This window comes from Geotrypetes seraphini, chromosome 11 (genome assembly GCF_902459505.1).
Source record: "Geotrypetes seraphini chromosome 11, aGeoSer1.1, whole genome shotgun sequence".
Classification (NCBI taxonomy): domain Eukaryota; kingdom Metazoa; phylum Chordata; class Amphibia; order Gymnophiona; family Dermophiidae; genus Geotrypetes; species Geotrypetes seraphini.
This window is the reverse complement of record NC_047094.1, coordinates 24048501-24067834: the sequence shown is the minus strand read 5'-3', so window position 1 is coordinate 24067834 and position 19334 is coordinate 24048501. Positions and strand designations below refer to the sequence as shown.

Sequence of the window (19334 nt, the reverse complement as noted above, 5' to 3'; positions counted from 1 at the left end):
TTTACAGTAGGACGAGAATATTTGGTACTGGTTGTTGGGTTGGATGTGTCAAAAGAAGTAGGTGAAAAGTCAAAATAATGAAAAAAAAAAATTTTTTTTTTTTTAAATTCTTTATTCATTTTAAATTCATCATCAAGTGTAACCAATTATATCAGTATATAACAACATGTATCACTTGAAATTCTTACACAAATAATCATAAAATATAAAAATTATCCCCCCTCCCACCCATTCATCTTCAAGTACTACAAATAAACATAATTCAAATAAAAAACAAAACTTATTTAAAACAATCAAATTTTCTCCCCCCAACCCCCCCCAAATAAAAATATATATATCTATCAAAAGGAAAATGATGTTCACTCATTACAATAACTTTCTAGTGGCCCCCAGATCTTCTTAAAATTATCATAATTACCTTTCTGCAAAGCAATTGCTTTTTCCATTTTATAAATATGACAAAGTGAATTCCACCAAAACGAATAACTAAGATTAGAATAATTTTTCCAATTACTAGTAATATGTTGGATTGCAACCCCTGTCATTATTAATAAAAGTTTGTTATTATGGGATGAAATTTGACTTTTACTCCTCATAGACATACCAAACAGAATAGTATCATAGGATAACGCGAAAAAAAAAATTTGAGTGAATCTCATGGCTGTGGTGATGTTAACTTTTTTCTTCTTTTAGAATGTGACATCATCACCCCAGTATTCCACCTTCCTGGAACACATCATCCCCCGATTCCTCACATTCCTGCAAGACGGAGAGGTTCAGTTTCTGCAGGAAAAGTCCGCTCAGGTATCTCATCCCAATCTGTGAATGAATGCCAAGATGCCAAAGCATGTGTATAAATGCTACCCTCTCCCAGTTCACGTTTACTTTAATGAATGAGTTCAAACTCAATGGCAATGAATGGTAAGACCAATAATGAAAAATAGTTGTAAGCTTGAGTAGAAGCACAGTAGTTTTTAGATCCAAATTACGAACGTGGTAATTTTTCTGAGGTTGAATTCAAGACTCGCTGTGTATTATTGGAATGCAAGTTTCCAATGCTTAGGTTGTGATATTTTACTTACAAATTGTTTTTTTGTTTTTGTTTTTCAGCAATTACGAAAACTAGTCCTTGAAATAATTCATCGAATTCCAACCAATGAGCACCTTCGACCCCATACGAAAAATGTTTTGTCTGTGATGTTCCAATTTTTGGGGGTATTTGCTTTTTGTCGTGCTTTCTAATGAATAAATCTTTATCAGACATGCTTTATTCTTCTGGGGGATGGCATGAGTGGACAGTGAGCATGGACACAATAGTTGGCAAGCGAGTTTCACGTAGCGTGCACCGGCTGGCCAACTCGGGGTTAAAGTGGGAGTGTTTACCACCTTTTACATTAACGCTCTTCAGATATGGTGAGACAACAATTACATTAGTGCGTCACCTCCAAAACAATTGGTGGGAAATCCCTCAGTGTTGCATAAAATTTTTAGTTATAGGTTATTGGATGGTAAAAAAAATTCCTGTGTTAAAATGCACTCTTTAGCAAAACGGCCCCTTAATGATGTGAATAGTGTTAAATGTTTGGGGGGGGGGGTTTGGGGGAGGGGCAGGAGGGTTAGGTGCCTATTTATTTAGGCATCTACCCTTAGGTGCCTTTTATAGAACGGAAGCAAAAAGACTGAGAAGCGCTTTAACCCCCCCCCCCGGAAAGAAGGCTTTAATAACAATCAAAAATAATAATAGTGAAAAAAAATGCAAAAATCACTGTCTATGCTGGAAGCAATGTTGCTCAGAAATAGGGCTCCTTTTACTAAGGTGTGCTAGCGTTTTTAGCGCCCGCAGGATATTACCGCGCACTACGCGGCTAGAACTAACGCCAGCTCGATGCTGGCGTTGGGGTCTAGCGCCCGCGGCAATGTAGTGCGGGTTATTTTGCGCGTTAATGCCCTAACGCAGCTTTGCCAAAGGAGCCCGTAATTCAACTTAGTTGAATCCCATTGGGTTCAAATCGCCGCTTTATCACCACTCTTAATTCTGTGACACATGGCTATGTATGATTATTTTTATCAATAAGCCAGATTTTATGCTGCTCTCCTGGACTGGTTCATCCTCATTTGGAATACTTAAATTGCACTATGGAATCGGTCCCTTCTTTTCCCTCCAACAAGTGTCCTTTGTCCACTATAGAATGTGCAGTAATACTGCATTGCTGAGAATCTGGTTTCTGAGCACTGGATAGTCTGGTAAACACTGCTTTCGGGTTTGAACTTTTACAGATTAGAAATTATGGTTGGCTTTCAGGTTGGCAAAGTGTTAAAAAAAAAATCTCCTTTTTTTTTTTTTACAAATTTTTAGACCGAGAATGAGGAGAATGTGCTCATTTGCTTGAGGATTATCATAGAGTTACACAAGCAGTTCCGACCTGCTATTACTCAAGAGGTGAGTTTAGCAGCATGGCTGGGAGTTAGGGGCATGAACCAGGATCATGTATTTCATGCTGTCCTGGAGGGATCTGTCCTTTGCCGTCTCGTAAATGTATATGTGTTGAGTTAAGAACATAAAAACTTAAGAATTGCCATACTGGAACAGACCGAAGGTCCATCAAGCCCATTGTCCTGTTTCCAACAGTGGTCAACCCAGGTCCCAAGTACCTAGCAGAAACCCAAGGAGTAGCAACATTCCAGAGCTGAGATTGTGATGTCATAATGTCTCATTCCATCAATGCATATTTTAAGAAATTGTCTCTGTTGTCCCTGAGAAGGTGTGGCTCACTAGTAGAGCTGGTGCCTCCGCATCCAAAGGTTGCGAGATCAAATCCCAGTGCTGCTCCTTGTGACCCTGGGCAAGCCACTTAATCCTCCAGTGTCCACTGATTTGAAATGCCAAAGCCACAAAAGGCGGCATACAAGTCCCTATTCCCTTTCATCAAGCCCAACTCAGGTCCCAAGTAGCAGGCAGAAATTTGAAGAGTAGGAGTAGCAACATTCCAGAGCTGAGATTGTGATGTCATAATGCCTCATTCCACCAGTGCCTAAGAGCCAGCCTCATCAGTGATGTCACAATGGCTTGATTGTCCTATTCTCAGCTCACATAAGAATTGCTATGCTAGGACAGACTGAAAGTGTGGCTCACTGGTAGAGCTGCTGCCTCTGCACCCAGAGGTTGTGAGATCAAATCCCAGTGCTTTTCCTTTTAGTTTTTTTTTTTCAAGTTTTTATTAGGATTTTATATACCGCCTATCAAGGTTAAGCGGTTTTATAATCAGGTACTCAAGCATTTCCCTATCTATCCCGGCGGGCTCACAATCTATCTAACGTACATGGGGCTACGGAGAATTAAGTGACTTGCCCAGGGTCACAAGGAGCAGCGCAGGGTTTGAACCCACAACCCCAGGGTGCTGAGGCTGTAGCTTCAACCACTGTGCCACACACTCCTTTTAATATAGAATGTGCACTTAACCCTCATTGCTTTAGTGCCTAAATTTAGGCGACCTTTGGAAACTTACCCCCTTCATGTTCTCTCTACCTTTAGACGGCTTCAGTGGCTATAAAGATCCAAAAGTGGCATTTTATTCCAGTGACAGCAGAAAATGGACACAATCTGTGTCCGACCTTTAGATTCTCTTCCTGAAAACCTTAAATGCACACAGTTATTGTAGCTAAAACCAGTGCGATAACTATCCATATTTTAAGAAATTGTCTCTATTGTCCCTGGGAAAGTGAGGCTCACTGGTAGAGCTGCTGTCTCTGCACCCAGAGGTTGTGAGATCAAATCCCGGTGCTGCTCCTGGTGTGACCCTGGGCAAGTCACTTAATCCTCCAGTGCCCACAGCTTTGAATACCAAAGCCACAAAAAGGCAGTATACAAGTCCTCATTCCCTTTCCCTACTTGTGTTTGACCTCTCCTTTATTTTGGTAGAGGTGACGACACAGGAGGCAAGTTAGGGCTTCCCCTGGAGTCTGAATCGGTGCTGTTGTGGAATGTTCTGATTAATCCTGTTTAAATGAAACGCAATTTGCGTTTGATCTGGTTGACCATTGCTGACATTCTGATTTTCTAGATTCATCTCTTTCTGGATTTTGTGAAGCAGATTTACAAGGACCTTCCGAAAGTGGTGGTATGTGCATGCCAATACATTTTCCTATTTGATAATTTTTCATTTTGTGTATTCACCTTTTTGGGAAGAAATTCCACGGGTTGATTTATAGAAATGAAGCAGAGAATATTTTCTTGCCATGGTAGTGAGTACGTTAAAATAACAAGATGGCAATGGCATGACATCAGAGCCCTCGTTTCAAAAGGGCTTTGCCGCTGATAGAAAATACAGAATTGCCTGCTGGAAATAGTTTCAGTGAACATCTTACACTGGAGGAAACGTTCAGTATTTGCTTCTGAATGAGCATTTCATCTTCCTGACACTTTAGATCCATGCAATAACAGTACATTATCTGGATGTCCAATTATTTGGATTACTTATCCGGATTGCTTTGGGTGTCTCGGTTTATATTTGAGTTCCCCCTGAAATACCATTCCTATCACCCTCCCTCCCACTAGTGTTCTTTCTCTGCTTCTGCCGCCACTGCCATCAGCCCAGCACCCCCCCTCTCAAACTGGGAGACTTTCCCCCACTGTCAGCATGCCCCTTACAAGAGAAGAGAGTGTTCCCCCTCCCTCCCAGACCCAGAGGAAGGACCTCAGGCCTACCTTGTGTCTATGGTGGTCTAGGGGGGCGCGCTGGGGCAGGAGCAATTCCCACTCTCCTGCCCATGCTTTTTCAGTGACGAAAATAGCTGCTGAGACTTCCAGTGACAGTCTTGTGAGGCTGAGTAGCATTTTAAAATATGCTGGCTGCTGTGGGTTACCGTATACACTCAAATATAAATTGAGATTTTTGGGCCCAACAAAAGGGGTCTCTATTTATATTCGGGTCCTGCCCCCTTCCCAAACCAGTTGCAGGCCTTTGTCAGGCCTGCCGTGAGACCTGGTGGTCCAGCGGTGGCCGGATCAGGAGTGATTTCTCCCATCTCCTGTCCTGGCTGACTCTTACCTTTTTGAATCCCTAGTGGTCCAAAGGTGTACCAGGCAGGAGCAAACTTTCCATGCTCCTGCCCCGCATAGAGCTACTCCCTGAATGCATGCCCTGAGTCCTCGCTTAACTTGTGAGAACTCGCTGTAGCCTTTTTGGGAGCGGCTCAGCACCGGATAGGAGCAAGGTAAGCTCATTCTTGCCCAGTACACTGCTGGGCTGCGAGAACTTTAGGCGGCAGCCATTCAGGGAGGGGCTCAGTGCGGGGCAGGTGCATGGAAAGCTTGCTCCTCCCTGGTACACCACTGGATCACCAGAGATTGAAAAAGGTACGTGGTGGGAGGCGGGAGGGAAGCAAAAAAAAAAAAATAGGCAGAGTTGGTCGGGGTAGGAGACCGGAAGGATACTTCCTGTTTCGGCCTACCAGGTCATACGGTTGGCCCATTGAAGACCTGCAGGACATTGGGAGAGAGGGGGGGACAGGCTACAGGGCAGGGAGGGGAACTGGGTGCAGAGCCTGGTGGAGGGAAGGGACCTGAGAGGAGAGTCTGGCAGGGAGGGAGGAGGGCTGGGTGCAAAGCCTGGTGGTGGGGGGGAAGGGAGGGAGGACAGGCTGGAGAGCCTGGCAGGGAAGGAAGGGGCCTGGGTGCAGAGCCTGGCAGAGAGTGAGGGGAGCTGAGTGCAGATCCTGGCAGAGGAAGGGGGGGGCAGGGCACATGAATATTAAAATCCCTTCCCCTCCTTCTTATTTTCGAGTCAACTTTTTTTTCCTCCTTTTGAGGGGGGGGGGAAGGTACCTCGTCTTATACTCTGATTGACTTATATTTGAGTATATACGTTAAATATTACCTTTTGTGGGTCAAACTGTTGTTTGCTGCTCATGAAAAGGGACCTATTTCTGCCCTGTAGGTTGCCACTGAATTTCCTAGAATATTTTTTTTTTTCATGTAGATTACTAATAGTTATTTGAAAAATTGGGATTAGTGAACTGGTTGTCTCTTTTCTGCATGTAGAATCGATACTTTGAGAATCCTCAGGTGATCCCGGAGAATACTGTTCCTTCTCCAGAAATGGTGGGGATGGTTACAACAATTGTGCTAAAGGTTAATCCTGAGCGGGAGGACAGTGATACAAGACAAGTGAGTTTATGGGCTACTTTCAAGATGATTGCGTGGAAACTTTAAAGGCATATTGAGAATTTAAGCACCAAGAATGTGCTTATATGACCAGAACTCTGGCATATGCGCAAATATCTATGCACATACAGTATAATCTCGTTATAATGGACTTGCTTATAACGGACGAGGTCCGCTGGTTCTGGCCGAGCGCCATTATAAACATACAGAAAATCATTGAATATAGCGGACTCCCATATAACGGACTTTCGGATATAACGGACAACTATTTTGGTCCCGAGAGCCACTTTTAGCTCTAGTTTTCTTCGGCTATAATGGGCATGCAGGCTCCGCCTACAAGGCGCATGGCATGCCGGTGATATAGTATCAAAATTCAGCCCAGAAGAAAATGACTGAGTATTTTTCTTTCCAGTACCTTGCAACATAATGCTTTACAACATCTTTTAGTGTTCTGGTTTTCCAATCATTTCATGCCATACCAATGTTTTGCTGAATTTTGTTCTTGATGTTATGCTTGTGCAGTGACTGTTGTTCATTGATTGAACGTTGTTTCAAGTTGACCTAAATAAAGTTTAAAAAAAAATGCAGCTCTGGATGTAACGGACTCTGGATATAACGGACCTTTTTCCAGGTCCCTTGAAGTCTGTTATAACGAGATTATACTGTACATATAATTTGAGGTTGAGGGGTGGTAGATTCAAGAGCAATGTTAGGAAATTCTACTTTACGGAGAGGGTGGTGGATACCTGGAATGCGCTCCCGAGAGAGGTGATGGAGAGGAAAACGGTAACCGAGTTCAAAGAAGCATGGGATGAACACAGAGGATCTAGGATCAGAAAATAAGAGTAAATAGTGAAGAACTAAGGCCAGTACTGGGCAGACTTGCACGGTCTGTGTCTGTATATGGTGGTTTGGGGGAGGATTGGCTGGAGAGGGCTTCAATGGCTGGGAGGGTTTAGATGGGATGGAGTAGGTTTTAACGGAGATTTCGGCAGTAGGAACCCAAGCACAGTACAGGGTAAAGCTTTGGATTCTTGCCCAGAAATAGTTAAGAAGAAAAAATTAAAAAAATTTAAATTGAATATGGTTGGGCAGACTTGATGGACCATTTGGGTCTTTATCTGCCGTCATCTACTATGTTACTATGTTACATGCCAATTTTCTGGCTAAATGCTATTCGATTAAGTCTTCACACCTAAACTGTACATTTTATTTGCCCTACTGATATAGTAGTCGCTTAAGAAAAGTAGATGTCTTCTTTCCTTTATAGAATAAGGTCCAAATCGGCGCAATCTTGGCACCTAAATATTGCAATGCCAATATATTCATCATTCTCTCAATCTATGTATGCAGTGGATCATTTTTTTATTCATTAATTCGCAACGACCAAGACGTAACTAATTTGTTTGCTTTTCTATTGGTAAAGGGTCATTTATACAAGAGCTATTTTCAACGACTCCTATCTTTTGGGGCAGCTTCTTGTGATAAAGCGTTTGTAAATCTGTTAGTTAGCTCCAGGTTGACTTGTATTTGTTTTAAGTCGGTTTGGGGAATAGCCCCTACCTATCTCTTACCTCATTTCGTGCTAGGATAACCAGAAATTGTAATTTTTTTGCCTATCCAAGGATCACTGGTTGTAAATACAAGTCCTTTATGGACAGAATTTTCATGTTTCAAGCATGCAAACAGCAGTCTTGGTTGGGCAATTACACCAACAGAGCCAGGTTGACTTATGGTGCATTTCGGAAAGAAATTAAGATTGCATTGTTTGACAGATTTATCTCCTAAACAGAAATTATTTTAAAATTAATAATTCTATACTGATTATTTTTGAGAAACATGTTGTACTTTTACTATTTGTATTCTGTAATTCGCTGATTGTCCAGTTCTCCAGTGAAAACAGCTTAGAAGTCGTAAGATTGTGGCGGTATAGAAAAATAAAGTTATGTTATATTATGTTTAAATGGGACATTATGTGCTGCATAATTAAAAGGAATAATGCATTTGTTATTAGAACCTTAAAACATTTCTGAAAATGCATCTCTGAAATTCGACCACATCACAGAGGCATATCATGACTCACATTGGCTCCCAATACAAGCGAGAATACACTTCAAATTTTACTGCCTACTGTTTAAAGCAATAAATGGAGACAGCCCAGCCTATTGGAACAATCGACTAGTTCAATCCACCTCAACCAAACATAGGAGAATCCACGCACCAAATGTCAAAAGGAAAAAAACTGTACGACAGACTCCTAGCCCCTCGAGCTGCAACACTTGACCAACAACTCTACAACCTATTAACCGCGACCACAGACTACAAAACCTTCAAAAAAGAAATAAAAACCCTTCTATTCAAAAAACACATAAAACCGAATTAACTCAATCAGAAATGTCCCAAGCATCATCTGCAACTACTCCATATATACTTCTAATACCATGACAATTCAAATGTAATCCTTAGCAACTCAAAGAAATGTACAAACTACTGCCTAAATACTTCTAATGTCCTGACTAACCGCTTGTAATCCGCCTTGAACTGCTAGGTAATGGCGGGATAGAAATCCCTAATGTAATGTAATGTATTTTTGTTTTCCAGCATTCCATAATCCCTAGGGGTTCCCTGTCCTTGAAAGTACTGGCTGAGCTGCCCATCATTGTAGTCCTTATGTACCAGGTGAATATCATGTGTTATGAAAACCAGCAGAACAAAACTGATTTCTTTGTTAATAACTGATTTATCATGTTTTATTTTCTATGAAGTCTTTGTCCATGTGATTCTCAATTTGGACTAGTTCTCGATTGATTCATTTTGGGGCAAATTCTATATACAGTATACCCTGTTTCCCCGAAAATAGGACCTATCCTGAAAATAAGCCCTAGCATGATTTCTAAAGATGCTCATAATATGAGCCCTAGTTAAGATTGACCCCTGAAGCCCCCCAATGTCCCCGATACTCCCTGACTCCATCCCTGACATTAGTGCTGGCTGAAGCGCTGAAAAAAAAATCAGACTCGTCAATTCAGCAATCCCCACCCTGGTGAGACCTGACATATATCTCTGCTCTGAGTCCTCCAAAAAGCTGCCGTTGCTGCTGTTGTTGGAGGCCTCAGAGCAGAGGTATGTCAGCCTCACGGTGGGAGGGTCAGTGGGGTTTTGCTGTACAAGTGGATGGGAGGGAGGGATAAAAAGATGCTGCACAAGGAGATGGGTGACAGGGGAGGAAAGATGCTGCACATGGGGAGGGGGAGAAAGGAAAGAGGAAGAATTGGCGTGGAGGGGAGGAAGGGAGAAATGATTGTTGTGCATGAAAAAAAATAAGACATCCTCCAAAAATAAGCCCTAATGCATTTTTTGGACCCCAAATTAATATAAGACACTGTCTTATTTTCGGGGAAACACGGTAGTATCCAAAAAATCATCACTGACTAGAATGGCATTTAGCGCTATTCTACAAAGTGCACGTACCTTTAATAGAATTGCGCTTAGCCCTTGAATGCATCATGTTACTTGGGCGCAACCATTTAGGCCAGCTAAAACCAGGCCTATATGGCTGCACCTATGTTTTGCGTGGATCGGGCATATTCTATAACAAGGTGCATAACGTTTAGGACCCCCCCTAGTCTGACCCTGGCCATGCCCTCTTTTCAGATTTGCGCGCTACAACTGGTGCATACTTTTTATAGAATTGTGCTGTCTGAGTCGTGTGCGTAACTTATAATTAGTGCCAATTAGCATTAATTATGTGGTGTTAATTGCCAAATATGTGTCAATTAGACCAACCAATTAAGTTGTGAACACAAATGGACTGTACGCACCGATTTGCGCGCACAACTTAAGGCACCATACGCAGAATTTGGGGGTTTATAATTTGTAAATAGCTGAAGCCCAGCGAGAAGTGGAAAAAAAATTTGACATTTTCTGGTTCGCTTGTGTTTTGTCATCTTTTTTTCCCCAGCTTTACAAACTGAACATTCATAATGTGGTAGCAGAATTTGTGCCGTTAATCATGAACACTATTACAATCCAGGTATCGCCAAATGCCAGGTAAGATCATTCTGTTTTCCTTTTTTCTAAAGATTGTTTGTTGGTTGAGCATAGACGTACCACTTGTCAGTATGTTCTCTACTGAAAGGGCTCAGCTGACTACATAAAAGCAAAAGAAATGTCATGCTGAATTTGACCAAGCGGGTCCATCGATCCCAGCATCTTGAATTTGACGATGGCCAGTTGAATTACTTGGAAGTACTTGGCAGATCTTGGGGGGAAGTTATCAAGCTGCATTAGGGTTTTAAAATCATGTTGTTTGCCCCTTAATGTGACTTAAAGGACCTTTGCGCTCAAGCTAAGAAATGCAAAATCATGCAAACCCCCGAGGGAACGCTACCGTTTAGGGGGGTAAAGAACTTGTGTGCACGAAAGAGGAAAGGGACTTGGATGTGATAGTATGTGATGATCTTAAGGTGGCCAAATAGGTTGAAAAGTTATCGGTGAAGCTTGGGTGCATAGGGAGTGGAATAGGCTTCTGAGCCTGTGTTCCAGAGCCAGCCAGAGTTGTGAGCTTATCTCCAATCTCTTGTGAAGGAAGAAAGCTAAAGAAATAGATCCATCAAGAAGTGGTGTGTGTCCCCTAAAAACTGATCTTGGAGAGGCTTCAAACTCAAGTCTCCTGTGTGGTCTTCTTTTGCACTGCCAGAGATTGTATCACCTGACACTTGGCATGTTGCTCTATTGTTCCTACAGCCAAGGATGTAAAAAGGAATGAAAGAAATTTTCCAGTTAGAAATCATCTGACTGGGGAAAAAGGTGATGTGTCTTTCCTGTTTGGCTCCTTCAGAATACAGTTTAGGACATACTTAAACACCCAACAAGAACATGTGTGGGAGACTGAATGCCAGTATTAATTCTCATAGGATCTCCAGCCCCCCATATGGAGAATGAAGTTAAGCTGTTTTTCCTCTGGCTCCATCCGCTGGCAGGAGGACATAACCCACTTATCTGGGCTAATCTTGCATGGACGATAAGAAAAATGCAAATTACACATCTAATGCATGTCTTAGGGCAAATGTAGTCCAAATCCTGCTGAATAGACTGGGATGGATGAAAGCAGTAACTCACATTTTAATTAAATTTCAGGCAACATAAATTGTACAACAAGGAATTATACGCTGACTTCATTGCTGCCCAGATTAAAACCTTGTCATTCTTGGCTTACATTATAAGGATTTATCAGGTAAGTGATCTTCTTCATTGGGTTTACCTCCATTACTGTCCCAAGTCACAGTATTTCCACCCAAATTGACAGAACAGACATGGGGGTGCTTTTTCTGTTAATAACTGTAACTCTTTAACTGTGCATATTTATATTTTGAAATGTTCCCCCCAAAAAGTGCAGTGTTAAGAACATACATTTTGATCAGGTGTCATAGACTTTTGCTTCTGCATCTCATGATTGGCATAAAGCTTGAGCTGGTGAAGTACTGGTGGTGGTGCTGCTGAAGAAGTAGCTCTTGTTAGAGCTGCAGACTGAGAACCAGAGAACCCAATTTCAATTCCTGCTCCCTCTACTGATGCGCTTTATCTTTGGGCAAGTCACTCTACCCTTCAAGGCCTCGGCCCTCTTTTACTATGCTGCAGTAGAGGTTCCTACCGCAGCCCGGGGCGCTAAATGCTCCAACACTCATGGGAATTCTATGAGCGTTGAAGCAGCATCTGTGTATTTGGTATTCCAGACCTCTACCATGGCTTATAAAAAGGGGGGTTAGTTTGCAGTCCACATGGGCAGGGAAATAACTTATGTACCTAAATTTATCTCGCCTTGAGCTTGGATTTGCAAAAGTTGAGCTATTAAATCTAAAGTCCAAATCCAGTTCCTTATGGCACATATATGGTTTATTCTGCTGTTGTTTAGGATCTTGTGGGAAAGCATTCCCAGCAAATGGTTAAAGGAATGTTGCAATTGCTTTCCAACTGCCCGCCAGAGACTGCCCACCTCCGGAAGGAGCTTCTCATCGCTGCAAAACACATTCTAACTACAGAATTACGGAACCGTAAGTGTTTGGGCAGGGGGTTTCAAATTTCAATCTCACAGTGCTGCAGGAATCTTGCATCCTGCCTTTTTTTGAAAGTAAAGTACGCAGGATAATGAATGCAGAAATCTTTAGCAGTGACATACGTAGTTCCTGTGTCTGCTCTTGGAGCACGAGGATTTAAGAGTGAAGTAATTTGTTGAGTTCACCCTTGGAAACAATAGTTAAAAGAGCTTTTTGGCTTGTAAACACCCATAGCTATAGAAACTAATTTGAAAAATTCCTTCATAATGACACGCACGCATTGGTTTTAAAATGATATTTAATTGACAAATGCCCCAATATGAGGGGGTGATGAAAAGTTCTCAGCCCAACCAAGAAGAGAATGACATGGTTCAATCAATGATCTAAAACTGCCAAAATATAGAATTTCATTTCTGGAAATCGGCGTTTAACGAAATAAGCTACTTTGGCAAAATAACGCTGAGAATTTAGGAAGTTGGTTGGTTGGGCTGAGAACTCTTTAGCACCCCCTCATAAACGTATTCTTCATATAAATGTTACAGGCACTACTTAGCTTTAGCAAATAACAGGATCCGCCAACAATAACCATGTTTCGCAAAAATATCGCCACTTCTGGGTGTGGTCCAAAATACCGCGTGCACTTCATTGCAATTGTGCAAAATGGCATCAGCCCAAATCAGACATTACAAGTTATTGTGCCCTGAAGCGGCGATATTTTTGCTAAACATGGTTATTTGTCAGCTGGCAGATCCTTTTGTTTGCTAGAGCTATGTAAATCTTATAACATTTAATAATTGAATAATAAGTATATTGGGGCATTGTAAGTCCGATGACAATGCAAGTGAGTCATGAGGCGAGAACGTTCATGTGAAAGAGTCAACATCAAAGTCTTCCGTATGTGTGTTAACATACATATATGCTAACAGCATTGGGATTTTTGAAAATTTGAAGTTATTAGCATCAAAAATTGGCTGGTTCTTGCAGGGTAACATGTCCCTTTATCGTGTTTGAAGCAACTTGGGGCCGGATCTAGTAAATTTAAAATTTATTCTACCTCAAAAAAAAAATTTTTTCTTCATTAACACCACTGCTATCTTGTTCTCACAAATACATATCAGAGCATAATAAAAAGAAATGAGAAGCTGAATCCAGATCCTTCATTCCAGATAAATGCGCACATTTTTTGGGGATTCTGATATTGAGGTCTTAAAACGCATGATATTGTGTGAGATGAGAAGACGATGATGAAGTGAAGGGGGAGTAACATTGGTGCTGCTATGTTTGCAGTTGAGCCTCTGGATTGAGTCTCTCATTTGTTTTTATTTTATTACGTCTTGATATTTATTTATGAATGTGGAGTAAAAGCGGATTAATGCAGAAAAAAAAGAGGTAGAATCAATTTTAAAAACTTTTTCCCCCCACAATTTTTTTTTTCACTTGTTAGGTAATAAAAGGTTTGTGGAAATTTGGGAATACTTATTCTGTTTTGTTACTTTTTGTTTTATTATGACCTTCCGTTTAACCAGCGTGCATCTCGCTCACGTACAATGCAAAAGGTGTGGAGTACCGCTGTCTGCTATGTAAGGCAGGATTTGACAGTTCACTGTAACTCTTCATTTTGAATTAATACAAATTATAATTTTCTACGTAGCACCCTCTAATTTGATCTGTGCTTTTCTTAGGGAGAGAATTTGCTATTTTTGTATGAGACATGACTGTTGGCGTTGCCATAGCTTGCTTGCTTGTTGATAAAGCATGTGTGTTGGTGTGTTAAGCGATGTGTGTTGTAATTACACGAGGCTTCGGTGCTGATGAGCTGTTCGATGATTATTTGCATTGCAGAGTTCATTCCATGCATGGACAAACTGTTTGATGAAGCTATATTAATTGGCTCGGGATATACTGCTCGAGAGACACTGAGGTAGGAGATTAAGCCTGCAATATGTAGTTAAAACTAATTTCAGTCTTGGATTTGATGGCTGCAAAGGTGCCAAATGTTTAGTGAACAGAAATTGATCAACTGCGTTGTTATGCTAACCTCTGATTTATTAGTGTGGACAAGCACATGGGATCTCTCAGGAAGAGGAGATAATGGATGCTGTGGATGGGCCATTTGGCCTTTATCTGCCCTCATGCTTCTATGACCTAAAGCTCTATGACCTCACAATGCAAGTGTTAAGAGCCTTAGCCTAGAAGGGGGAGAGTGTGACACAGTGGTTAAAGCTATAGCCTCAGCACCCTGAGGTTGTGGGATCAAACGCACGCTGCTCCTTGTGACCCTGGGCAAGTCACTTAATCCCCCCCATTGTGAACCCACCGGGATAGACAGGGAAAAATGCTTGAGTACCTGAATAAATTCACGTAAATTGTTCTGAGCTCCCCTGGGTATAGAAAACAGAATAAATAAATAGATATGATGTGCAGCCATGAAGTTATTCCACACTATCCTTGACATTTTTCATTTTTCAATGAGGCAAATGCATCTAGTAAATGGGCACAACTATAGGGAAACCAAGCCATTGTGACATCACTGATGAAATTGGCTCTTAGGCTTTGTGGAATGAGGCATTATGACATCACAGCACAAGGGGCAGCTGAAAGGTTCTCAGCCCAACCAAGAAGAGAATGGGGAGAGTGTGGTGTAGTGGTTCAAACCCACGCTGCTCTTTGTGACCCTGGGCAAGTCAACTAATCCCCCTATTGTCCCAGGTACTTTAGATTGTGAGCCCTGCCATGACAGACAGGGAAAAATGCTTGAGTACCTGAATAAATTCATGTAAACCATTCTGAGCTCCCCTGGGAGAACAGTTTAGAAAATAAAATAAATAAATACACTTCCCCCTCCCTATTCGCGGTTTCACATATTCGCAATTTTTTTTTTTTTTTGGGGGGGGGGGTACCTCCCCCATAGTTTAGGACGTTCCTGCCTCCCTCCAGCCTTCCTCCCGGCATCACGGCCTTACCTGGTGGTCTAGCGGGCTTTCGGGGCAGACTACGGGAACTCAAGGCAGTCACGATCTGCACGGGGCAGGAGCGTAGAAAGATCGCTCCTTCTCCGAAAGCCTGCTAGACCACCAGGTAAAGCCGGGATGCTGGGGGGGGAAGGCGGGGGTGAGTTAGAGTCGGACGAGAAGTTATTCGCAGTTTTTCTCAATTCGCGGTCCGGCTCTGCTCCTATCCCCCGCGAATACCGAGAGAGAAATGTATGCTTTCATTTCACTGGGCAAAGGAAATGATGAAAAGCCTATAGAGATCCAGCCAGATTTTTAATGACAGTGACATACCATGGGCTCTAAGTAGGTTTATTAAAGTATTATGCTTTTCCTTCCAACTTACAGGCCACTTGCTTACAGTACATTAGCAGATTTGGTGCATCATGTCCGGCAGCATCTTCCACTCAACGATCTCTCCCTTGCTGTCCAACTCTTTGCCAAGAACATTGACGATGAGTCGCTGCCCAGCAGTATCCAGACCATGTCCTGCAAGCTTCTGTTAAACTTGGTGGATTGTATCCGCTCCAAAAGTGAACAGGAAAATGGCAATGGCAGAGACATTCTCATGAGAATGCTGGAGGTATGGATTTACCGTATTTTCACTCATATACCGCGCACCCGTGTAAAACGCGCACACGGGTATAGCGCGCGGGGAACAGAAATTTATGGAATAAAATTTTAATATAGCGCGCACACGCGTATACCGCGCATGCTAAAACCTCCTCCCGCCTTCTCCGAACCGGCATCCTCCCTCCCCGCTCGCGAGCGAGACCAGAAGGCTTTGAGCATGCGCAAATGCTCAAAGTCTAGTTCAGCTCAGCACAGGAAGAAGGAGGATCTCTCTCGCACCGCCTAACCCAGCCCAACCCAACGAGGGAGGATCTTCGGGCACTGGCAGTGGCACATCCTGTGCATTGGTGCTGGTGCCGGTGCCAGTGCCCAATCGGGTAAGAGTTGTCTTTGCGGTGCTGGGGGGGGATGTAGGATCGCGGGGGAGGGGGGGTGACGCGAGCGGGGGGGAGGATGCCGGTTCGCAGGAGGGAATGCCGGATCAGAATGAAAAAAAAAATTAGTACAACGCGCTCACACATATAATGCACATAGTTATGCACGGTTTGTAAAATCGTGTATAACGCACGTGTTATATGCGTGAAAATACGGTACTGTTCTTTGTTCATATTTATAACTTGTCCATTTCTGCAGGCCCAAGGTGAGAGCGCATTACATCTGTCCGCAGAACAGATTAAAACCGGTATTGCATAGAACTAAAGACAAGGGCCCGGATTCTTTATATGGTGCCGATATTGACGGCTGCCAATCATCTAATCTAATCTAAAACTTAAGTTTAAATACCGCGTCAACACCTGAAAGGAGCTCGACTCGGTTAACAAAATGAATATCAAACAAAAAGATATAGAGCTCCTTTTACAAAGCCACGCGCGGAATAGTGCGCGCTAGCCGCAGCTGCCTCCTTTTGAGCAGGCGGTAGATTTTCGGCTAGTGTGCGTTAAAACGCTTAGCGCACCTTCGTAAAAGGAGCCCCTAGTAAAGTAGATGAACATGAAATAATCCCAACTTTTCTCATCGGTTGAAAAGAGATGGCTCGTTATCGACTAAAGAATGAGCTTATTTGGATACCCCAGGGCAATTATCAAAATACTTCTGAAATAATAAGGTTTTCATAGTCTTGCGGAAAATCTGAAAAGAAGTAAAGAGTTCTAATAGAGGAGGGAATTTCATTCCCGATCTCTGTAAATTTGTATATATTGGATCGGCAAAGCTTGCCAGTCGATTTTATACCCTTAAAAGACGGAAAAGAAAGTTTATATTTTTGAGTATTTCTTGAATCTGAATTTCGTTGTGCATTCAAATACAGAGGGAATAGGGGTGCAAAAATACTATATAGAAATTTGAATATTACACAAGCGCATTTGAATTGTATTCTGAAATAAACAGGAAGCCAGTGAAGTTGTCTCAACAAGGGAGACATGTGATCGTATTTTTTTTTCTTTCCAAATATTAATTTTGCCTGCTGTATTCTGAATTAATTGGAGTCGATTTAAACTACCCTTGGTCAGGCTTAAATAAACAGAGTTACAATAATCCAATTGTGCTAGAATTACAGCCTGTGCTAATACTTTAAAATGCCGCTGATGAAATAAATGCCTAACTTTTTTTCAACATTCGTAAACTAAAGAAGCATTTCTTTACTAAATGATTTAGTTGATCTTGAAATGAAAGAGAAGAATCCAATATAATTCCTAATATCTTAGAAGAATATTTGTTTTTCAAAGAGTCACCTGATTTTAGTGTACGCTTCTCCCTCTGTATCCATGGGGGTTAGGGGCAGAGCCGGCCCGCAAATATTTGAAAAAAACCCTGTGAATAATATTTGGGCCGGTTCTGCCCCTAAACCCCGCGTCACCCCGGCTATTTTAAGCCCTGTAAGCCCCCCCTTAAGTCTTACCTGGTGGTCTAGCGGGTTTTCGGGGCAGAAGCGATCTTCCCACGCTCCTGCCCTGTGCAAATCGCTCATAGGAAATGGCTCGAGAGATTATGGGAGCTCAAGGCAGCCATTTCCTATGAGCGATCTGCACAGGGCAGGAGCATGGGAAGATTGCTTCTGCCCTGAAAACCCACTAAACCACTAGGTAAGGCTTAAGGGGGGCCTTAAAGGGCTTAAAATAGGGAAGGGGTAAAACGCGGACCTGACGGACCTCGCGGATCTAAACCCGCATGTCCTTAAAAATCTGAGGTCCGTGCCACTTGAAGTTAGTTTCTGGCTCTGACAGACCTCGGTGACAATTTAGCGCCGACGGATCCGTCTCAGCATAGGGAGGGGAAAGTATTAGGATCCGTCAGCGCTAAAATGTCACCGAGGTCTGTCAGAGCCAGAGACTAGTGCTGGAGCGGCTCTAAAACTAATCCTTTAAACCGGTTTCCTGCAGCCCCAGTAAATTAAAAAATCTGAGGTCCGCGGCTCTGACAGACCTCGGTGACATTGTAGTGCTGACGGATCCTAATACTTTTCCCTCCCTATGCTGAGACGGATCCGTCGGCGCTAAATTTTCACCGAGGTCTGTCAGAGCCAGAAACTAACTACAAGCGGCACGGACCTTAGATTTTTAAGGACGTGCGGGTTTAGATCCGCGAGGTCCGTCAGGTCCATGAGGTCCGTGTTTTACCCCTCCCCCTTAAAATAGCCCAAAAAATTAAAATGTGTTTTTTTTTTTGTTTAAAAATCGCAAATAACCGAATCCGCGGATGCTGAAACCGTGGATTCGGAGGGGGAAGTGTATACAGAATTGTGCCTCCGGGAAAGCTAGGCGCCAGAAATGTTTTGCTGCTTTCAAAGCATTGTGTCACGTCCTGGCACCTTGTATATCGCATCTATTTTTAATGCTTTTTCTCTATATTCTCACTGTATCGATTCTCTTGAAATTGACAGTTGCTTCTCTTTTCTCCCATCTCTGGCTCAGGTCTTTGTCCTGAAGTTCCACACTATTGCACGATACCAGCTCTCCGCCATCTTCAAAAAGTGCAAACCCCAGTCAGAGCTCGGGGTGACAGAAGCGTTGTTGCCAGGTGTCCCTGCACCACCTACCCCAGCTCCTGCCTCTGCCCCGCCAGCCACCCCCACCACACCCATAGCTCCAACTCCAGCACCGGTATTTGATAAACAAGGCGAGAAGGAAAAAGAGGATAAACAGACATTCCAAGTGACGGACTGCCGGAGCTTGGTAAAAACCTTGGTCTGTGGTGTCAAGACAATTACATGGGGAATAACATCTTGTAAAGCACCTGGTGGTAATTTCTACATAACATTTAATTAGACAAGTCGTTTAAGGTTGCATTTTCTTATACAAATGAGGGACCCTGCTGGTAGATACTAATTCCGGCTCTTTTTTTAAATGTCTTTCAGAAACCCAATTTATTCCCAACAAACAGCTGCAGCCAAAAGAGACTCAAATTTACATAAAGCTGGTGAAATACGCAATGCAAGCACTGGATATCTATCAGGTGAGCAATGGATGAGCATAAATCTAGTGACCTGGATTGGCCACCATAAGAACGGGCTACTAGGCTTGATGGACCATTGGTCTGACCCAGTAAGGCTATTTT

The 19334-nt window shown here is 42.6% G+C and overlaps 1 protein-coding gene across 6 annotated transcripts in view; it reads left to right on the top strand.

Moving 5' to 3' along the window:
• The window catches only part of TRRAP (transformation/transcription domain associated protein), a 359951-nt gene that overhangs the window by 8590 nt on the left and 332027 nt on the right, over positions 1 to 19334 (top strand). For 5 of the 6 annotated variants that reach the window (XM_033914194.1, XM_033914196.1, XM_033914191.1 and 2 more), the window contains exons 4-16: positions 694 to 804; positions 1111 to 1215; positions 2357 to 2440; positions 4062 to 4118; positions 6041 to 6166; positions 8765 to 8842; positions 10125 to 10213; positions 11303 to 11399; positions 12078 to 12216; positions 14062 to 14140; positions 15558 to 15792; positions 18692 to 19019; positions 19135 to 19232. In XM_033914194.1, the coding sequence (XP_033770085.1) occupies positions 694 to 804; positions 1111 to 1215; positions 2357 to 2440; positions 4062 to 4118; positions 6041 to 6166; positions 8765 to 8842; positions 10125 to 10213; positions 11303 to 11399; positions 12078 to 12216; positions 14062 to 14140; positions 15558 to 15792; positions 18692 to 19019; positions 19135 to 19232 (1626 nt within the window). The remainder of the gene's footprint in view (positions 1 to 693; positions 805 to 1110; positions 1216 to 2356; positions 2441 to 4061; positions 4119 to 6040; positions 6167 to 8764; positions 8843 to 10124; positions 10214 to 11302; positions 11400 to 12077; positions 12217 to 14061; positions 14141 to 15557; positions 15793 to 18691; positions 19020 to 19134; positions 19233 to 19334) is intronic. The other variant, XM_033914195.1, reaches the window with a different exon arrangement.